Source organism: Centruroides sculpturatus, unplaced genomic scaffold (assembly GCF_000671375.1).
Source record: "Centruroides sculpturatus isolate CEXI.00-Female unplaced genomic scaffold, Cexi_2.0 scaffold347, whole genome shotgun sequence".
Lineage (NCBI taxonomy): Eukaryota > Metazoa > Arthropoda > Arachnida > Scorpiones > Buthidae > Centruroides > Centruroides sculpturatus.
The window spans coordinates 140,453-158,519 of record NW_019384871.1 but is presented as its reverse complement, the minus strand read 5'-3'; the positions used below and the strand labels follow the sequence as shown (position 1 = coordinate 158,519).

Genomic DNA, 18,067 nt, shown 5'->3' with positions numbered 1-18,067 from the left:
AAAATTTGATCACGATTTAAATACAGTATTTACTTTTAATATTACCGATATGTCATCGAAAAGAAAACGTGTTGTATTATTATTAAAAGACAAATTAAAGTATTTGTTTCGATTATCCGGATTTTTCCTTATCCGGACTACCTTCATCCCCAATTAGTCTGGATAATCGAGGTTCTACTGTAGTTTTTAACTATTTAAATAAATAATACTGGATTTTAAAAATAATAAAACTTAAAAGCTAAAATACTGATAGCATTATAGAAAGGTTGTATATAGGATTGATCATATATTAAATATTTACTCTTTTCATACAGTCAATTTCATAATTAGAACATTGCCCCAAAAACTATGAATTTGGGATAAGGTATGAATGACATAAAATGATTTTTTTTAACAAAGTAATAGAATATGGTTGAAAACAATCAATTTGTTAAAAACTGTTTTTCTTGAATCATTTTTTTTTTTGAAAGATCAAAAATTAAAATATTGCCTATTTCACTTTTTTAATGCCACTCATGCAAATTAGTTTTCAAAGATTTATCCATGATGTACAGTAAATTAATTTTGACAAGATGCTATGTAGACTTCAGATAAGTGAACACAAAATTGGTCAAATAGTGGCTTATATCTTATGGTAATGAAGAACTTTTGCTCAATTATGTATGAGTTAGGTTGTTCACTGCACATAATACAAAATTTTATGAACAATGCTGATAAATATGGAAGGAAGAAACTACATTATGTGTTTTGCATCTGAAATTTGGCTTCATCTTCCTACATCCAAAATATTGAATGTAGGAAGATGAAGCCAGAGTCACACTTACTTCCTTGGCACATTGTTGCATATTTGGACTTCTCTGAGAAAAACATGGCTTGTGACTGGAAAAAGTAAGATTTTTCATTTGATTTATTTGGTTCAACATTACTTAATATTTTACTGGTCATGTAGGTTATTTTTCTTATGAAAAAAAATTCAATCTGGACAGACTAGATGGTTTCAGTGGTTACTGGAGAAATTTTCAAAAAAATCCACAGTTTTTTCCAAACAAAACTTTGGTGGTGAAAGCATTATGGTATGGGTGGAAATCTTCTGGCTTGGCGAGCTTGAGTTTACTATGAAGAATATAGATTACATTCAATCTTTTTTATGGGCTGACTGCAGAGACAATGTTTAGATACAGATGATGGTTTAGAGATCATCTAGACCAGTGTTTCTCAACCCAAAACTCATCACAGACTGGAAAATATCTGCTTTTTTTACATGGACCGGTGACAATATTATTTTTAATTGAAAAAAATTCTCTGTTGTAAAAAGAACTGCAAACTACATTGAGCAATAAATATTTCTTATTTATTTACCAGTACATTAGTATACAAATCAATGTGATTGCTGCTTTTCTTTTTTGCTAGTATGATCATCAATTCTTGGATTTAAGGTGGTAACTGCAAGGCGTAAGGCAGAACTAACACTTAAACAGTTTCGTTGTTTCGATTTTATCATTGCCATTGCTGAAAACGTTGATTCACATTAGTATGTTGTTGAAAAAGATAGTAACATCCTAACTGCCTTTTCATGTAAAACTGGATATTCAGTTTTAACTTTAATCCAAAACTGTGTTATGGGCATTGATTCAAACAATGTGTTTAATCCCAAGTCTGAACTTAATTTAATTAGTTTTTCCTGTTCAAAGTCGTTCAATCTATTAGTTTGCTGATCAATAAATGGATTAATAATCCACATATTTCCTATTCGGCGATCTTCAGGTGGATAATATTCGTTAAATGCACAAGGAAGTCCTTGCAGATGTTCACAGACCATATGATTTATGTATTTTATATTCAGATCTCCTGAATTAATAAAATCTGATAAAGAATGGAACATATCATAGTTGTCTTCTTGTATTCATTTACTCCACAGTATTAACTTCTTTTTAAATGCATCAGTTTTATTGTATAAGTTAAAAATGATAGTGTTATTTCCCTTAAGCCTTAAAAATTTAATTCATTAATAAGGGAAAATATATCTGATAAGTATGACAGTTTCTCAACCCAATTATTGTCTGGAAAAATTTGGATAATTCAGAGTTTTTTTGATATAGAAAAGATTGAACTTCCTCTTTTAATTCAAACAAGCATTTCAAAACACTACCTCACGACAACCATCGCACTTCTGCATGAAGTAACAAATGTTCATGCTCGGATTCCATTTCTTTACACAAAATTGCAAACAATCTCGAATTCAATGTGTTACACCTAATAAAGTTTACAATTCTTACACATTGGGAAAGTATGTCATTTAGTTGGGAAAACATTTTGTTGCTGCCAAATGCTCCCGATGTATAAAACAGTGAGTAAATATCATCCCATCAGCAGCTACTGCTTTTATTTTTGTTATAACTCCAGAATGTTTGCCTGTCGTACATGCTGCTCCATCGGTACATAGACCAACACAATTTTTCCAGACAAGGGAATTATTTTCAATGTAGTTATTAGCAGCTTTGTATATTTCAGTACTAGTTGTATGACTTTCTAATTTCAGACGACAAAGTAATTCTTCTTTTACATCATAGACTTCATAATCAATGTAACGGACATAGCATAAAATAACGTCATTATTTGACACATCAGTTGATTCGTCCATTTGAATTGCAAACAATATTGATTCTTTTTTTGATGATATGAAACCGTGCTTTGCTATTTGTTTATGCTTCTGACACAATATAGTGCTATAAATTAAGACACTTGATCATTTCAACTAAATAAAGATGAGAAAATCCGCCAAGTGTCTTAATTTATAGCACTATATTGTGTCAGAAGCATAAACATAAATATTGATTCTTTTAATTTTTGAATTAGTTGATATTCTACATCAGCCGATAATTTGGAAATTCTGTGTTGAATTGTGTTATTAGATAGAGAAAGAGTTTTCATTTTATCAGCAGCTATAGGGCCTAGCAATTCTGAACACACATCGATTAAGCATGGCTTTACTAAATCCTTGGCAATTGAGTAAGGCTTTTTGATTTTGAAATTCGTAAAGCTACTAAATATGAAGCTTTCACAATTGATTTTTCAACTGAAAAGCATTTTTTAAAAGAAGATATTTGTTGTTTTAATTCAAGACTTTTTCGTTCAAAAAAAGTTATTGGCATGTTTTCCAGTTGTGGATGTTTAGATTTTAAATGATGTTTAACTTTAAATGATGTTTAGCTGTAAATGATAGTTTAGCTGGTTTCATGCATTCATTTGACAGAATGTCTTTACAAACAACACACTGTGGTCTTTGCACAGATGCTAAACTGTGTCAAGCTTCTTGCTTGACACAGTTTAGAAAGTGTTTAGAAACTGGTAATTTGACCTACTTTCTAGACTCAATTAATTGCCTAGATTGGAATTAATATAATTAATTACTTTGAATTTGTTTTAAATGTTCTAGTTCTGATATCCAAACAGGTGAAGACTTAAGACTACAATTAAACCAGATGTTTTTATTTATACAGTCGACCCCCCTATAATACTGTTGATAATTCCATTTTATATGAATTAATGTTATATGAGTCACTTAGATTTTACAAATACGTGAGCCATTCACAGCCCAGCACATGTATTTGTAAAATTTAAGTGACTCATACAACATGGAATTCACATAAAACGGAATTATCAACAGTGTTATAGGGATTGACTGTAATTCAAATATCATGTCAGTTATAAAATGTTAATGTATTTCAGGGTCATTATCATTAATCCTCTGGTCAGAATGTTCTGTTAAACAAACAAGGCAATTTTAATAATTACCAAAACTTTTTATAATAATAATAATTTATTTAAAATTATTCATTTTGACAATTATGAACGGAAAGAGTAATATTAGTGTTAAAAATTTTTTTATTGATGTTAAACAGGTTCTTCCTGCTGTTTGAAAGTAGAGCATTCCTATGACATGTTTTTAAGTTAAAATGGTATAAAGGTGAAGCAGCAATTACAATTAATTTATACAGAAAAAATTTTTCAGCATTTCCAAACTCAAAATTAACTTACTGAATCATACTAAATAATGCATAAAATAATACTAGCATGGAGTAAAAGCAGGAATGATATGGTAAATACTTAGCCTAAGTAAAGTAGAAATGTATGTATAGTACAATGTAGTCTGTAAAACTGCACTGGAAATATTCTCTCCATTAAATATCTTTGAAGCTATAAAACTGTCTTCATCTCAAACTGATCAATGCATCCATGACTGCCTTTAAATTTCACTTTTTTAACACTTTTATTATCCATACTTAACACCATTATCTATACTTTCTGTTTCAGTTTATTGAAAAAAACTGGCTTATTTCTTATTAAGTAAAGATAACAAAACACCACACTTTGTACCATACATCCATCAGTCCATTCAAACAATAGTTTCCATTTTATTATTTTATTTTTGTTAATAGATGCAGAGAATAAATTGACATAAATCATAGATGCTCACAGACACAATTCAAAGCTAACAGCTTGATGGTTGATGCTGAATATAGTTCCAAGGGAAGAAGCTTGGGTATTTCTCTTGCTATTTGCTGCTTGGAGTGTACAATGCCTCTAAAATGGCTTGCTGCAAAACTTATGTATGCTAAATGCTATTTTTGCTTTTTGCCTTTTTTTCATAAAAGTGAACATTTTCTTTGGATTTCTTTCACTATATGAAAATAGGTAATAATATAAGTTTTTTGTAAAAGTGAAGTAGCATAAAGTGAACTCTTGTAAAACAGGGAATATCAGTATACACAAAACTGATAAATTTATCTTCTTATTATAAAATTTACACATTTGTTGACTTAATTTGAATAAATACAATTCATTTAACTATTATGTGCAATACTCATATACAGATATTAATACAATATCACTATATTGATATCTGTATATTGTCCAGATTTATAATTTTTGGGGCGATGTTATAATTATGAAACTGACTTTATATTTATGATACACTCATTTATTTTATTATTTGATTTTCAAGCAAGTATTTAATATTTCATCATTAATGACTTCATTAATAGCTACCTAGTCAGCCTTCTGAATGGACAGAAATGAATAAAGATAATTGTGTTAATTCTGTAATTGGTTCTGCTATACCAAATGTAGAGAATGAAACATCACCTGAAATTACAGAAAATTCTTCAGGTAAATTAAGAAAATGTTATTTAAAAAATTTAATAACTTAACCCTTTTAATTGCTAATTGTAATAAAATTTAGACATTTAGTTTTGAAATATCTTTATTTCAATTAGAAAACTGAATCAAATGCAAATATCCTAAAATTCAGTCATATTATAGAATATATTTTATTTTTAAACATTATATAGTAGAAGTGCTATATCAGTTCATTCTTTATTCCTGCATATTACATATTTGTAGTTTAGTTTTGCAACCAATTTTTCTATTCATGAATCTAAAATTCATGTATTTGAGGAAAGATTAATAAAGATAAAGAAGCAACAGATAGAAACAATTAAATGATTTTTAATTCTTTTATCTTAAATTCTTTTAATGCAATTCTTGTGTTAACAAATGTTAGACCATACTAATATTTACTATTTCATAGTTTTTTAAAGTCGTTTTGGTACATATATGAACAGTAAATATTATATTTTATAACAGTATGTATTGAGTGTTATAGATTTTTTTTTTCCTTCATTAGCAATTCTATCTAAAGAAAAAGTCTAGTGACAAAATATTAAAATGATTAAAGAAAGAATTAATGACTTTAGCTTGGCTTTAGCAAAGAACCAAATTGGCTTGGGCCTAACTTTCTATGCAGAAATTCTCTGCTCTTTATAGTGATCATACCAGATGATAACTGGCTGATCCATTTTCTTTTTTACTCAGAAATGAAAAAAACAACAAAATTATTTCATTGGTTTGGAAAAGCAAATTGACCTAAATTCCAGCCTTGATTCACTACTTCTTGCATGAGAAACACAAGATTGGCAAAGAAGAAAAGGGGAAAGAGACAAGATGATTTATTCCAGATCTAACTAAAATGTTATTAAAAATGATTCATAAGAAAGAAGACTATTTTACTTACGCTGATTAGTGGTTTATATTTTTACTTTTTCTTACAAAAAAAATTTTTCCTTTATTTTAACTCATTGATTTGACTTGACTTATGGTTAGAAAATTACTGATGAATGAATTTAAATATTAGAGAAGATTTTGATCATTCCTTCTAGCAAATTACAAATATTTCTTACAACTATATGACATAAAACAGACTATTTACTGTTGTAGCTCTCATTCAACAGTTATATCTTTTGATATAATAAAATATACTATACTAATATCACTATAATTTATTTATTTATTTATTTATTTCATGCACTAAATTACTATTTAGGGCATGAAATTAAAATCTTTTCCCCCTTAAATTCATATCACCAAAAAAGCAAATCAAATAATCCATCAAAACTAAATTTTGGGAATCAGGAAAAATTTTTTAAAAATAAAATAAATTATAGTGATATTAGTATAGTATATTTTATTATATCAAAAGATATAACTGTTGAATGAGAGCTACAACAGTAAATAGTCTGTTTTATGTCATATAGTTGTAAGAAATATTTGTAATTTGCTAGAAGGAATGATCAAAATCTTCTCTAATATTTAAATTCATTCATCAGTAATTTTCTAACCATAAGTCAAGTCAAATCAATGAGTTAAAATAAAGGAAAAAATTTTTTTGTAAGAAAAAGTAAAAATATAAACCACTAATCAGCATAAGTAAAATAGTCTTCTTTCTTATGAATCATTTTTAATAACATTTTAGTTAGATCTGGAATAAATCATCTTGTCTCTTTCCCCTTTTCTTCTTTGCCAATCTTGTGTTTCTCATGCAAGAAGTAGTGAATCAAGGCTGGAATTTAGGTCAATTTGCTTTTCCAAACCAATGAAATAATTTTGTTGTTTTTTTCATTTCTGAGTAAAAAAGAAAATGGATCAGCCAGTTATCATCTGGTATGATCACTATAAAAAGCAGAGAATTTCTGCATAGAAAGTTAGGCCCAAGCCAATTTGGTTCTTTGCTAAAGCCAAGCTAAAGTCATTAATTCTTTCTTTAATCATTTTAATATTTTGTCACTAGACTTTTTCTTTAGATAGAATTGCTAATGAAGGAAAAAAAAAATCTATAACACTCAATACATACTGTTATAAAATATAATATTTACTGTTCATATATGTACCAAAACGACTTTAAAAAACTATGAAATAGTAAATATTAGTATGGTCTAACATTTGTTAACACAAGAATTGCATTAAAAGAATTTAAGATAAAAGAATTAAAAATCATTTAATTGTTTCTATCTGTTGCTTCTTTATCTTTATTAATCTTTCCTCAAATACATGAATTTTAGATTCATGAATAGAAAAATTGGTTGCAAAACTAAACTACAAATATGTAATATGCAGGAATAAAGAATGAACTGATATAGCACTTCTACTATATAATGTTTAAAAATAAAATATATTCTATAATATGACTGAATTTTAGGATATTTGCATTTGATTCAGTTTTCTAATTGAAATAAAGATATTTCAAAACTAAATGTCTAAATTTTATTACAATTAGCAATTAAAAGGGTTAAGTTATTAAATTTTTTAAATAACATTTTCTTAATTTACCTGAAGAATTTTCTGTAATTTCAGGTGATGTTTCATTCTCTACATTTGGTATAGCAGAACCAATTACAGAATTAACACAATTATCTTTATTCATTTCTGTCCATTCAGAAGGCTGACTAGGTAGCTATTAATGAAGTCATTAATGATGAAATATTAAATACTTGCTTGAAAATCAAATAATAAAATAAATGAGTGTATCATAAATATAAAGTCAGTTTCATAATTATAACATCGCCCCAAAAATTATAAATCTGGACAATATACAGATATCAATATAGTGATATTGTATTAATATCTGTATATGAGTATTGCACATAATAGTTAAATGAATTGTATTTATTCAAATTAAGTCAACAAATGTGTAAATTTTATAATAAGAAGATAAATTTATCAGTTTTGTGTATACTGATATTCCCTGTTTTACAAGAGTTCACTTTATGCTACTTCACTTTTACAAAAAACTTATATTATTACCTATTTTCATATAGTGAAAGAAATCCAAAGAAAATGTTCACTTTTATGAAAAAAAGGCAAAAAGCAAAAATAGCATTTAGCATACATAAGTTTTGCAGCAAGCCATTTTAGAGGCATTGTACACTCCAAGCAGCAAATAGCAAGAGAAATACCCAAGCTTCTTCCCTTGGAACTATATTCAGCATCAACCATCAAGCTGTTAGCTTTGAATTGTGTCTGTGAGCATCTATGATTTATGTCAATTTATTCTCTGCATCTATTAACAAAAATAAAATAATAAAATGGAAACTATTGTTTGAATGGACTGATGGATGTATGGTACAAAGTGTGGTGTTTTGTTATCTTTACTTAATAAGAAATAAGCCAGTTTTTTTCAATAAACTGAAACAGAAAGTATAGATAATGGTGTTAAGTATGGATAATAAAAGTGTTAAAAAAGTGAAATTTAAAGGCAGTCATGGATGCATTGATCAGTTTGAGATGAAGACAGTTTTATAGCTTCAAAGATATTTAATGGAGAGAATATTTCCAGTGCAGTTTTACAGACTACATTGTACTATACATACATTTCTACTTTACTTAGGCTAAGTATTTACCATATCATTCCTGCTTTTACTCCATGCTAGTATTATTTTATGCATTATTTAGTATGATTCAGTAAGTTAATTTTGAGTTTGGAAATGCTGAAAAATTTTTTCTGTATAAATTAATTGTAATTGCTGCTTCACCTTTATACCATTTTAACTTAAAAACATGTCATAGGAATGCTCTACTTTCAAACAGCAGGAAGAACCTGTTTAACATCAATAAAAAAATTTTTAACACTAATATTACTCTTTCCGTTCATAATTGTCAAAATGAATAATTTTAAATAAATTATTATTATTATAAAAAGTTTTGGTAATTATTAAAATTGCCTTGTTTGTTTAACAGAACATTCTGACCAGAGGATTAATGATAATGACCCTGAAATACATTAACATTTTATAACTGACATGATATTTGAATTACAGTCAATCCCTATAACACTGTTGATAATTCCGTTTTATGTGAATTCCATGTTGTATGAGTCACTTAAATTTTACAAATACATGTGCTGGGCTGTGAATGGCTCACGTATTTGTAAAATCTAAGTGACTCATATAACATTAATTCATATAAAATGGAATTATCAACAGTATTATAGGGGGGTCGACTGTATAAATAAAAACATCTGGTTTAATTGTAGTCTTAAGTCTTCACCTGTTTGGATATCAGAACTAGAACATTTAAAACAAATTCAAAGTAATTAATTATATTAATTCCAATCTAGGCAATTAATTGAGTCTAGAAAGTAGGTCAAATTACCAGTTTCTAAACACTTTCTAAACTGTGTCAAGCAAGAAGCTTGACACAGTTTAGCATCTGTGCAAAGACCACAGTGTGTTGTTTGTAAAGACATTCTGTCAAATGAATGCATGAAACCAGCTAAACTATCATTTACAGCTAAACATCATTTAAAGTTAAACATCATTTAAAATCTAAACATCCACAACTGGAAAACATGCCAATAACTTTTTTTGAACGAAAAAGTCTTGAATTAAAACAACAAATATCTTCTTTTAAAAAATGCTTTTCAGTTGAAAAATCAATTGTGAAAGCTTCATATTTAGTAGCTTTACGAATTTCAAAATCAAAAAGCCTTACTCAATTGCCAAGGATTTAGTAAAGCCATGCTTAATCGATGTGTGTTCAGAATTGCTAGGCCCTATAGCTGCTGATAAAATGAAAACTCTTTCTCTATCTAATAACACAATTCAACACAGAATTTCCAAATTATCGGCTGATGTAGAATATCAACTAATTCAAAAATTAAAAGAATCAATATTTATGTTTATGCTTCTGACACAATATAGTGCTATAAATTAAGACACTTGGCGGATTTTCTCATCTTTATTTAGTTGAAATGATCAAGTGTCTTAATTTATAGCACTATATTGTGTCAGAAGCATAAACAAATAGCAAAGCACGGTTTCATATCATCAAAAAAAGAATCAATATTGTTTGCAATTCAAATGGACGAATCAACTGATGTGTCAAATAATGACGTTATTTTATGCTATGTCCGTTACATTGATTATGAAGTCTATGATGTAAAAGAAGAATTACTTTGTCGTCTGAAATTAGAAAGTCATACAACTAGTACTGAAATATACAAAGCTGCTAATAACTACATTGAAAATAATTCCCTTGTCTGGAAAAATTGTGTTGGTCTATGTACCGATGGAGCAGCATGTACGACAGGCAAACATTCTGGAGTTATAACAAAAATAAAAGCAGTAGCTGCTGATGGGATGATATTTACTCACTGTTTTATACATCGGGAGCATTTGGCAGCAACAAAATGTTTTCCCAACTAAATGACATACTTTCCCAATGTGTAAGAATTGTAAACTTTATTAGGTGTAACACATTGAATTCGAGATTGTTTGCAATTTTGTGTAAAGAAATGGAATCCGAGCATGAACATTTGTTACTTCATGCAGAAGTGCGATGGTTGTCGTGAGGTAGTGTTTTGAAATGCTTGTTTGAATTAAAAGAGGAAGTTCAATCTTTTCTATATCAAAAAAACTCTGAATTATCCAAATTTTTCCAGACAATAATTGGGTTGAGAAACTGTCATACTTATCAGATATATTTTCCCTTATTAATGAATTAAATTTTTAAGGCTTAAGGGAAATAACACTATCATTTTTAACTTATACAATAAAACTGATGCATTTAAAAAGAAGTTAATACTGTGGAGTAAATGAATACAAGAAGACAACTATGATATGTTCCATTCTTTATCAGATTTTATTAATTCAGGAGATCTGAATATAAAATACATAAATCATATGGTCTGTGAACATCTGCAAGGACTTCCTTGTGCATTTAACGAATATTATCCACCTGAAGATCGCCGAATAGGAAATATGTGGATTATTAATCCATTTATTGATCAGCAAACTAATAGATTGAACGACTTTGAACAGGAAAAACTAATTAAATTAAGTTCAGACTTGGGATTAAACACATTGTTTGAATCAATGCCCATAACACAGTTTTGGATTAAAGTTAAAACTGAATATCCAGTTTTACATAAAAAGGCAGTTAGGATGTTACTATCTTTTTCAACAACATACTAATGTGAATCAACGTTTTCAGCAATGGCAATGATAAAATCGAAACAACGAAACTGTTTAAGTGTTAGTTCTGCCTTACGCCTTGCAGTTACCACCTTAAATCCAAGAATTGATGATCATACTAGCAAAAAAGAAAAGCAGCAATCACATTGATTTGTATACTAATGTACTGGTAAATAAAATAACAAATATTTATTGCTCGATGTAGTTTGCAGTTCTTTTTACAACAGAGAATTTTTTTCAATTAAAAATAATATTGTCACCGGTCCATTTAAAAAAAGCAGATATTTTCCAGTCTGTGATGAGTTTTGGGTTGAGAAACACTGGTCTAGATGATCTCTAAACCATCATCTGTATCTAAACATTGTCTCTGCAGTCAGCCCATAAAAAAGATTGAATGTAATCTATATTCTTCATAGTAAACTCAAGCTCGCCAAGCCAGAAGATTTCCACCCATACCATAATGCTTTCACCACCAAAGTTTTGTTTGGAAAAAACTGTGGATTTTTTTGAAAATTTCTCCAGTAACCACTGAAACCATCTAGTCTGTCCAGATTGAATTTTTTTTCATAAGAAAAATAACCTACATGACCAGTAAAATATTAAGTAATGTTGAACCAAATAAATCAAATGAAAAATCTTACTTTTTCCAGTCACAAGCCATGTTTTTCTCAGAGAAGTCCAAATATGCAACAATGTGCCAAGGAAGTAAGTGTGACTCTGGCTTCATCTTCCTACATTCAATATTTTGGATGTAGGAAGATGAAGCCAAATTTCAGATGCAAAACACATAATGTAGTTTCTTCCTTCCATATTTATCAGCATTGTTCATAAAATTTTGTATTATGTGCAGTGAACAACCTAACTCATACATAATTGAGCAAAAGTTCTTCATTACCATAAGATATAAGCCACTATTTGACCAATTTTGTGTTCACTTATCTGAAGTCTACATAGCATCTTGTCAAAATTAATTTACTGTACATCATGGATAAATCTTTGAAAACTAATTTGCATGAGTGGCATTAAAAAAGTGAAATAGGCAATATTTTAATTTTTGATCTTTCAAAAAAAAAAATGATTCAAGAAAAACAGTTTTTAACAAATTGATTGTTTTCAACCATATTCTATTACTTTGTTAAAAAAAATCATTTTATGTCATTCATACCTTATCCCAAATTCATAGTTTTTGGGGCAATGTTCTAATTATGAAATTGACTGTATGAAAAGAGTAAATATTTAATATATGATCAATCCTATATACAACCTTTCTATAATGCTATCAGTATTTTAGCTTTTAAGTTTTATTATTTTTAAAATCCAGTATTATTTATTTAAATAGTTAAAAACTACAGTAGAACCTCGATTATCCAGACTAATTGGGGATGAAGGTAGTCCGGATAAGGAAAAATCCGGATAATCGAAACAAATACTTTAATTTGTCTTTTAATAATAATACAACACGTTTTCTTTTCGATGACATATCGGTAATATTAAAAGTAAATACTGTATTTAAATCATGATCAAATTTTCAAGAAAAAAACGTTCGTATTGAATTTGTACTACTACTGACCAGCGCTAACAGACTACCTATTGTTTAATAGGCCCTCTGGTGGCGCAAGAAGACGGATTTTATAAAATAAAAAGCAGTTGAAACTGCATTTTTATGAATAAAAATTTGACAAACTATTTATCGTTTTACGACAAGTAAAATTTTTTCGTCGCATTCGCGGCTTTTAAGTAATGTATAAACCTCCGAGGCGCGAGGCCCTTCGGACTGCGAGGCATAGGCGATGGCCCATGTCGTCCATGCCTTACGCCGCCCTTAGTCATAGAAATGATGTAATTTGAATATAAATTATTTATAAATACGTATGTCAAGTTATATTTTTATTACTACGTGAAATATATTTAAGAGTTTACGACCACCGTGCTGGGTGAGACGTTGTTGAAACAAAAAAAGTTATGCATTCCATCACGTACATAAACAGTGTCGTAATTCGCCAAGTGCAAATCAGCAAATTCGTAAAATTTTTGTTTATTTTGNACGTTGTTGAAACAAAAAAAGTTATGCATTCCATCACGTACATAAACAGTGTCGTAATTCGCCAAGTGCAAATCAGCAAATTCGTAAAATTTTTGTTTATTTTGAACAATCCGGATAATCGAAAATCCAGATAATGGAGGTTCTACTGTATATTAAACTTAATTCACTTATTTTATTTGTTAAAATAAACAAAAGTGTAATTTTCAGTTATAGCTTCACTTACAAAATTCATTTGCAACATCAACACAACTAATTTTCTGATTTATCGAGATTCAAAATGATTTTGTATTAGATTACTAGCTGTAAGGACCCGCTTCGCTCGGTTTTTATTTGTTTGTAATATAGTTTTTTTTTTATATATAAAAGACTGTTTTTCTAAGTAATCTAGAATCTAGCTGCAAGGACCCGCTTCACTGGGCAAAAAGTAACGATAGTGAAGATTAAGATAATTACATTATAGCTAAACTTACCAGTTTTCACAGAATGCAAGAATTAAGTCCCCCGTTTCCAGACTAATTAGAGAATTTTTACACTTAGTCAAATGAACTATTTTCAATGTTTCTGGAATGTTTACAATCGTTCTATAATCGAACCAATATTCGAACAAATTCAAATTTTATGTTTGAATTAAATTCGAACAAAACATTCGAAATAGAAAGCCACTTTCAACTACTTTCAGCCTCATATCTCCCGCACCCTTATAGCTATCGAGACGCAACCACCCCTATGGACGAATGGAGACTTGGGGCTACCACCACATACAAACACCATTCACGTGCGATGTGTAGTTTTGACGAAAAAGTGAAATATAGGGACATACATGTCCATTTATATATATATATATATATTTACAGTGAAATACATCACAAACAATGACAGTAAATATTTCAAAAATTTAACATTAATTTTCTTTACAGTTTAAAGACATTTTTTTCTATCTTATTTACAGAATTATGACACTTACAAATATATAGCATTTAAAACAGAATGAAAAAAAATAATCAAATATCAGCATAACAACAATCAAACTGCAAATCAATGAAAAACTAGCTTAACATTCTATCAATTCTGCTAATTCAGCAGTAGGTAATGACTTTTAATATATTTCAATGATAGTAACATTTAAAAAATAATAAAAAACTACCTATTCACTGTTGTCAACATGTAAATACACTAAATGACAGTGATAATTGCTAAATGAGATTTCATCAGTTAGTAGAATATTGTATTAGTTTTGTAATAGTTGGCAGTTCAAATTATCATATAATAATTGTATACAAAAAACATACCAATTTATCTGTTCCTAAGATAAAGTTCATCATATTAAATAATAATAACTTTCCCGTGGTCACTACCTGGTTGTGGTGGGAGAGCCCAGTAATTTTACTGAACCATAGAACAATGCAGGCTGGAGCACAAGCTCCTTATAGGGACACCCATGCCAGTAAGGTCTATGAGGAGAAATGAAGCTAAGGGTGACCACACCCACATTCTGTGGAGATAATTATCATGGTAGTAACCAGATCAAAGTGTGATACCAGCTTGGACGTCGCCCGGGTTAACAAGGTCTGCGTTTGTGGGTTAGGCAGAGGCTCACGATCGAAAAATAGGCCGCAGTCTCCCTTGGTTACCACTGGCAAAAGCAGCGCCAGCCCAAGCATGGTTACTGCAATTCAAAATCTATTCGATTCGTCTTCAGGCNACTATTTTCAACGTTTCTGGAATGTTTACAATCGTTCTATAATCGAACCAATATTCGAACAAATTCAAATTTTATGTTTGAATTAAATTCGAACAAAACATTCGAAATAGAAAGCCACTTTCAACTACTTTCAGCCTCATATCTCCCGCACCCTTATAGCTATCGAGACGCAACCACCCCTATGGACGAATGGAGACTTGGGGCTACCACCACATACAAACACCATTCACGTGCGATGTGTAGTTTTGACGAAAAAGTGAAATATAGGGACATACATGTCCATTTATATATATATATATATATTTACAGTGAAATACATCACAAACAATGACAGTAAATATTTCAAAAATTTAACATTAATTTTCTTTACAGTTTAAAGACATTTTTTTCTATCTTATTTACAGAATTATGACACTTACAAATATATAGCATTTAAAACAGAATGAAAAAAAATAATCAAATATCAGCATAACAACAATCAAACTGCAAATCAATGAAAAACTAGCTTAACATTCTATCAATTCTGCTAATTCAGCAGTAGGTAATGACTTTTAATATATTTCAATGATAGTAACATTTAAAAAATAATAAAAAACTACCTATTCACTGTTGTCAACATGTAAATACACTAAATGACAGTGATAATTGCTAAATGAGATTTCATCAGTTAGTAGAATATTGTATTAGTTTTGTAATAGTTGGCAGTTCAAATTATCATATAATAATTGTATACAAAAAACATACCAATTTATCTGTTCCTAAGATAAAGTTCATCATATTAAATAATAATAACTTTCCCGTGGTCACTACCTGGTTGTGGTGGGAGAGCCCAGTAATTTTACTGAACCATAGAACAATGCAGGCTGGAGCACAAGCTCCTTATAGGGACACCCATGCCAGTAAGGTCTATGAGGAGAAATGAAGCTAAGGGTGACCACACCCACATTCTGTGGAGATAATTATCATGGTAGTAACCAGATCAAAGTGTGATACCAGCTTGGACGTCGCCCGGGTTAACAAGGTCTGCGTTTGTGGGTTAGGCAGAGGCTCACGATCGAAAAATAGGCCGCAGTCTCCCTTGGTTACCACTGGCAAAAGCAGCGCCAGCCCAAGCATGGTTACTGCAATTCAAAATCTATTCGATTCGTCTTCAGGCAATTCAAAATCGAATAGATTTTGAATTGCCTGAAGACGATGTGCATATTTACGTCAAAAGCACTCGCAAGATTAAAATATTTTAAATTATATTTAACGCCTCATAGTCTGAAGTTTTGATTGAAACAAGTTTATCATCCATACTTACTACGCAATCACAAAACTCAAAACAAACATGACAGCATACAGACAACAACTACACCATAAATTCACACAACAATATCCTCACCTCACTGTCACCAAACAAAGGGTTATTGATCAAAAAAGATCCTTATGCCACAAACAACACTTGAACTTATCAAATAACAAGTTGCTGATCAAATACATCAACAGACAGAAACATTTAACATTATTAATGAAGATCACGTAACCTGTCAGGATAATAATCCAGCAACAAGCATTGATAATAGCATACATACAACAACTACAACTAATGATACTACAGACACTTCCTCATCCATCACTGATAACATAGACATAGATTTAGTTAATACACTCTCACTTATATTTCAGGAAACACTCACTAAATATACAGGTACAGATCCCACACAAAGACCACGAATACCGAAAATCAACACGTCAAAGGTAGTAGGAAAAACATTAAATTATGTAAACACTCACTCACTACCAAACTACATTCATTCAATTTCCACACTCTCAGACATTCATACATTAGTTTATGCTGTCATAGTAGCAACACACCATGGACTGAAAATACAATCACAGACAGATACAAACAAAACACAATTCTATCACAAGCCTGCCTGGCAGAGAAGAATAGAAACACAAATAAATAACATTAGATAGCAATTAGGCAGGCTGACACAATACACTAATAACAACATAACACCCAAATTAAAGAAACAACTCAAAAACATTCTCAAGAAAATCAAAACACATACAAAACACAAACATCACAACACAGACATTACAGAATACACTGATACACTAAAACAGAAACTCGCAGCCAAAGCACAGAGACTCAAACGATACAAAACATGTACACTACGAAAACAACAAAATAAATTATTCACAAACAACGAAAAACATTTCTACAGACAAATCAGTACCAAAACAAACACTGATACACAGCACAGTGGCACACCAACAGAAGAAGAACTCACAACTTATTGGTCTTCTCTTTGGTCCAATGCTGTTACACACAATGCCGATGCAGGCTTGATCGAGGAGGAGAACAGAAACTTGCACAACATACCAGCTATGCCCTGTGCTGAAATAAACATACACGACATCTGCTATGCTGTTAACAGAACACACAACTGGAAGACACCTGGTGTAGACAACATTCACAATTTCTGGTACAAAAAGTTTACATCACTGCACCAGGATCTAGCTAAACATCTAACACAAATCATCATCAATCCACAAGACATGCCAAAATTTCTTACTCAGGGCATCACCTATATGAAACCTAAAAACAACAACACCACAGACCCCACACAATACAGATCAATTACATGTCTTCCAACACTCTACAAATTATTGACATCCTGTATCACAAACAAAATATACAAACACGTAGAAGAACACGACATTCTTACAGAACAACAAAAAGGTTGCCGTAGAAATCATAGGAGATGCAAAGAACAGTTACTCATAGATTCAGTCATTCTACGGCAAGCACACAAACAACACAGAAACATACACATGGCATGTATAGACTACAGAAAAGTATTCGACAGTGTTCCACACAGTTGGCTGCTACATATTCTACACATGTACAAAATACATCCATCACTCATTGCATTCTTCCAAACACTATGCAGCACTGGAGAACAACACTAACACTCAGGGTTAGTAACACTTCCATACAAACAAACGAAATATTCATTAAGGCGA

General features: G+C 30.1%; 1 protein-coding gene and 1 pseudogene across 1 annotated transcript in view; both read right to left on the bottom strand.

Annotated features, from left to right (window-relative positions):
• Positions 1–7,801, bottom strand: part of LOC111630888 (leucine-rich repeat extensin-like protein 5) — a 46,926-nt gene extending 39,125 nt beyond the window's left edge. The window contains exon 1 of the mRNA XM_023375047.1: positions 7,666–7,801. Within this exon, the coding sequence (XP_023230815.1) occupies positions 7,666–7,759 (94 nt within the window). The 5' untranslated portion in view covers positions 7,760–7,801. The remainder of the gene's footprint in view (positions 1–7,665) is intronic.
• LOC111630893 lies at positions 998–3,026 on the bottom strand (annotated as a pseudogene).
• Positions 7,802–18,067: the final 10,266 nt, after the last annotated feature.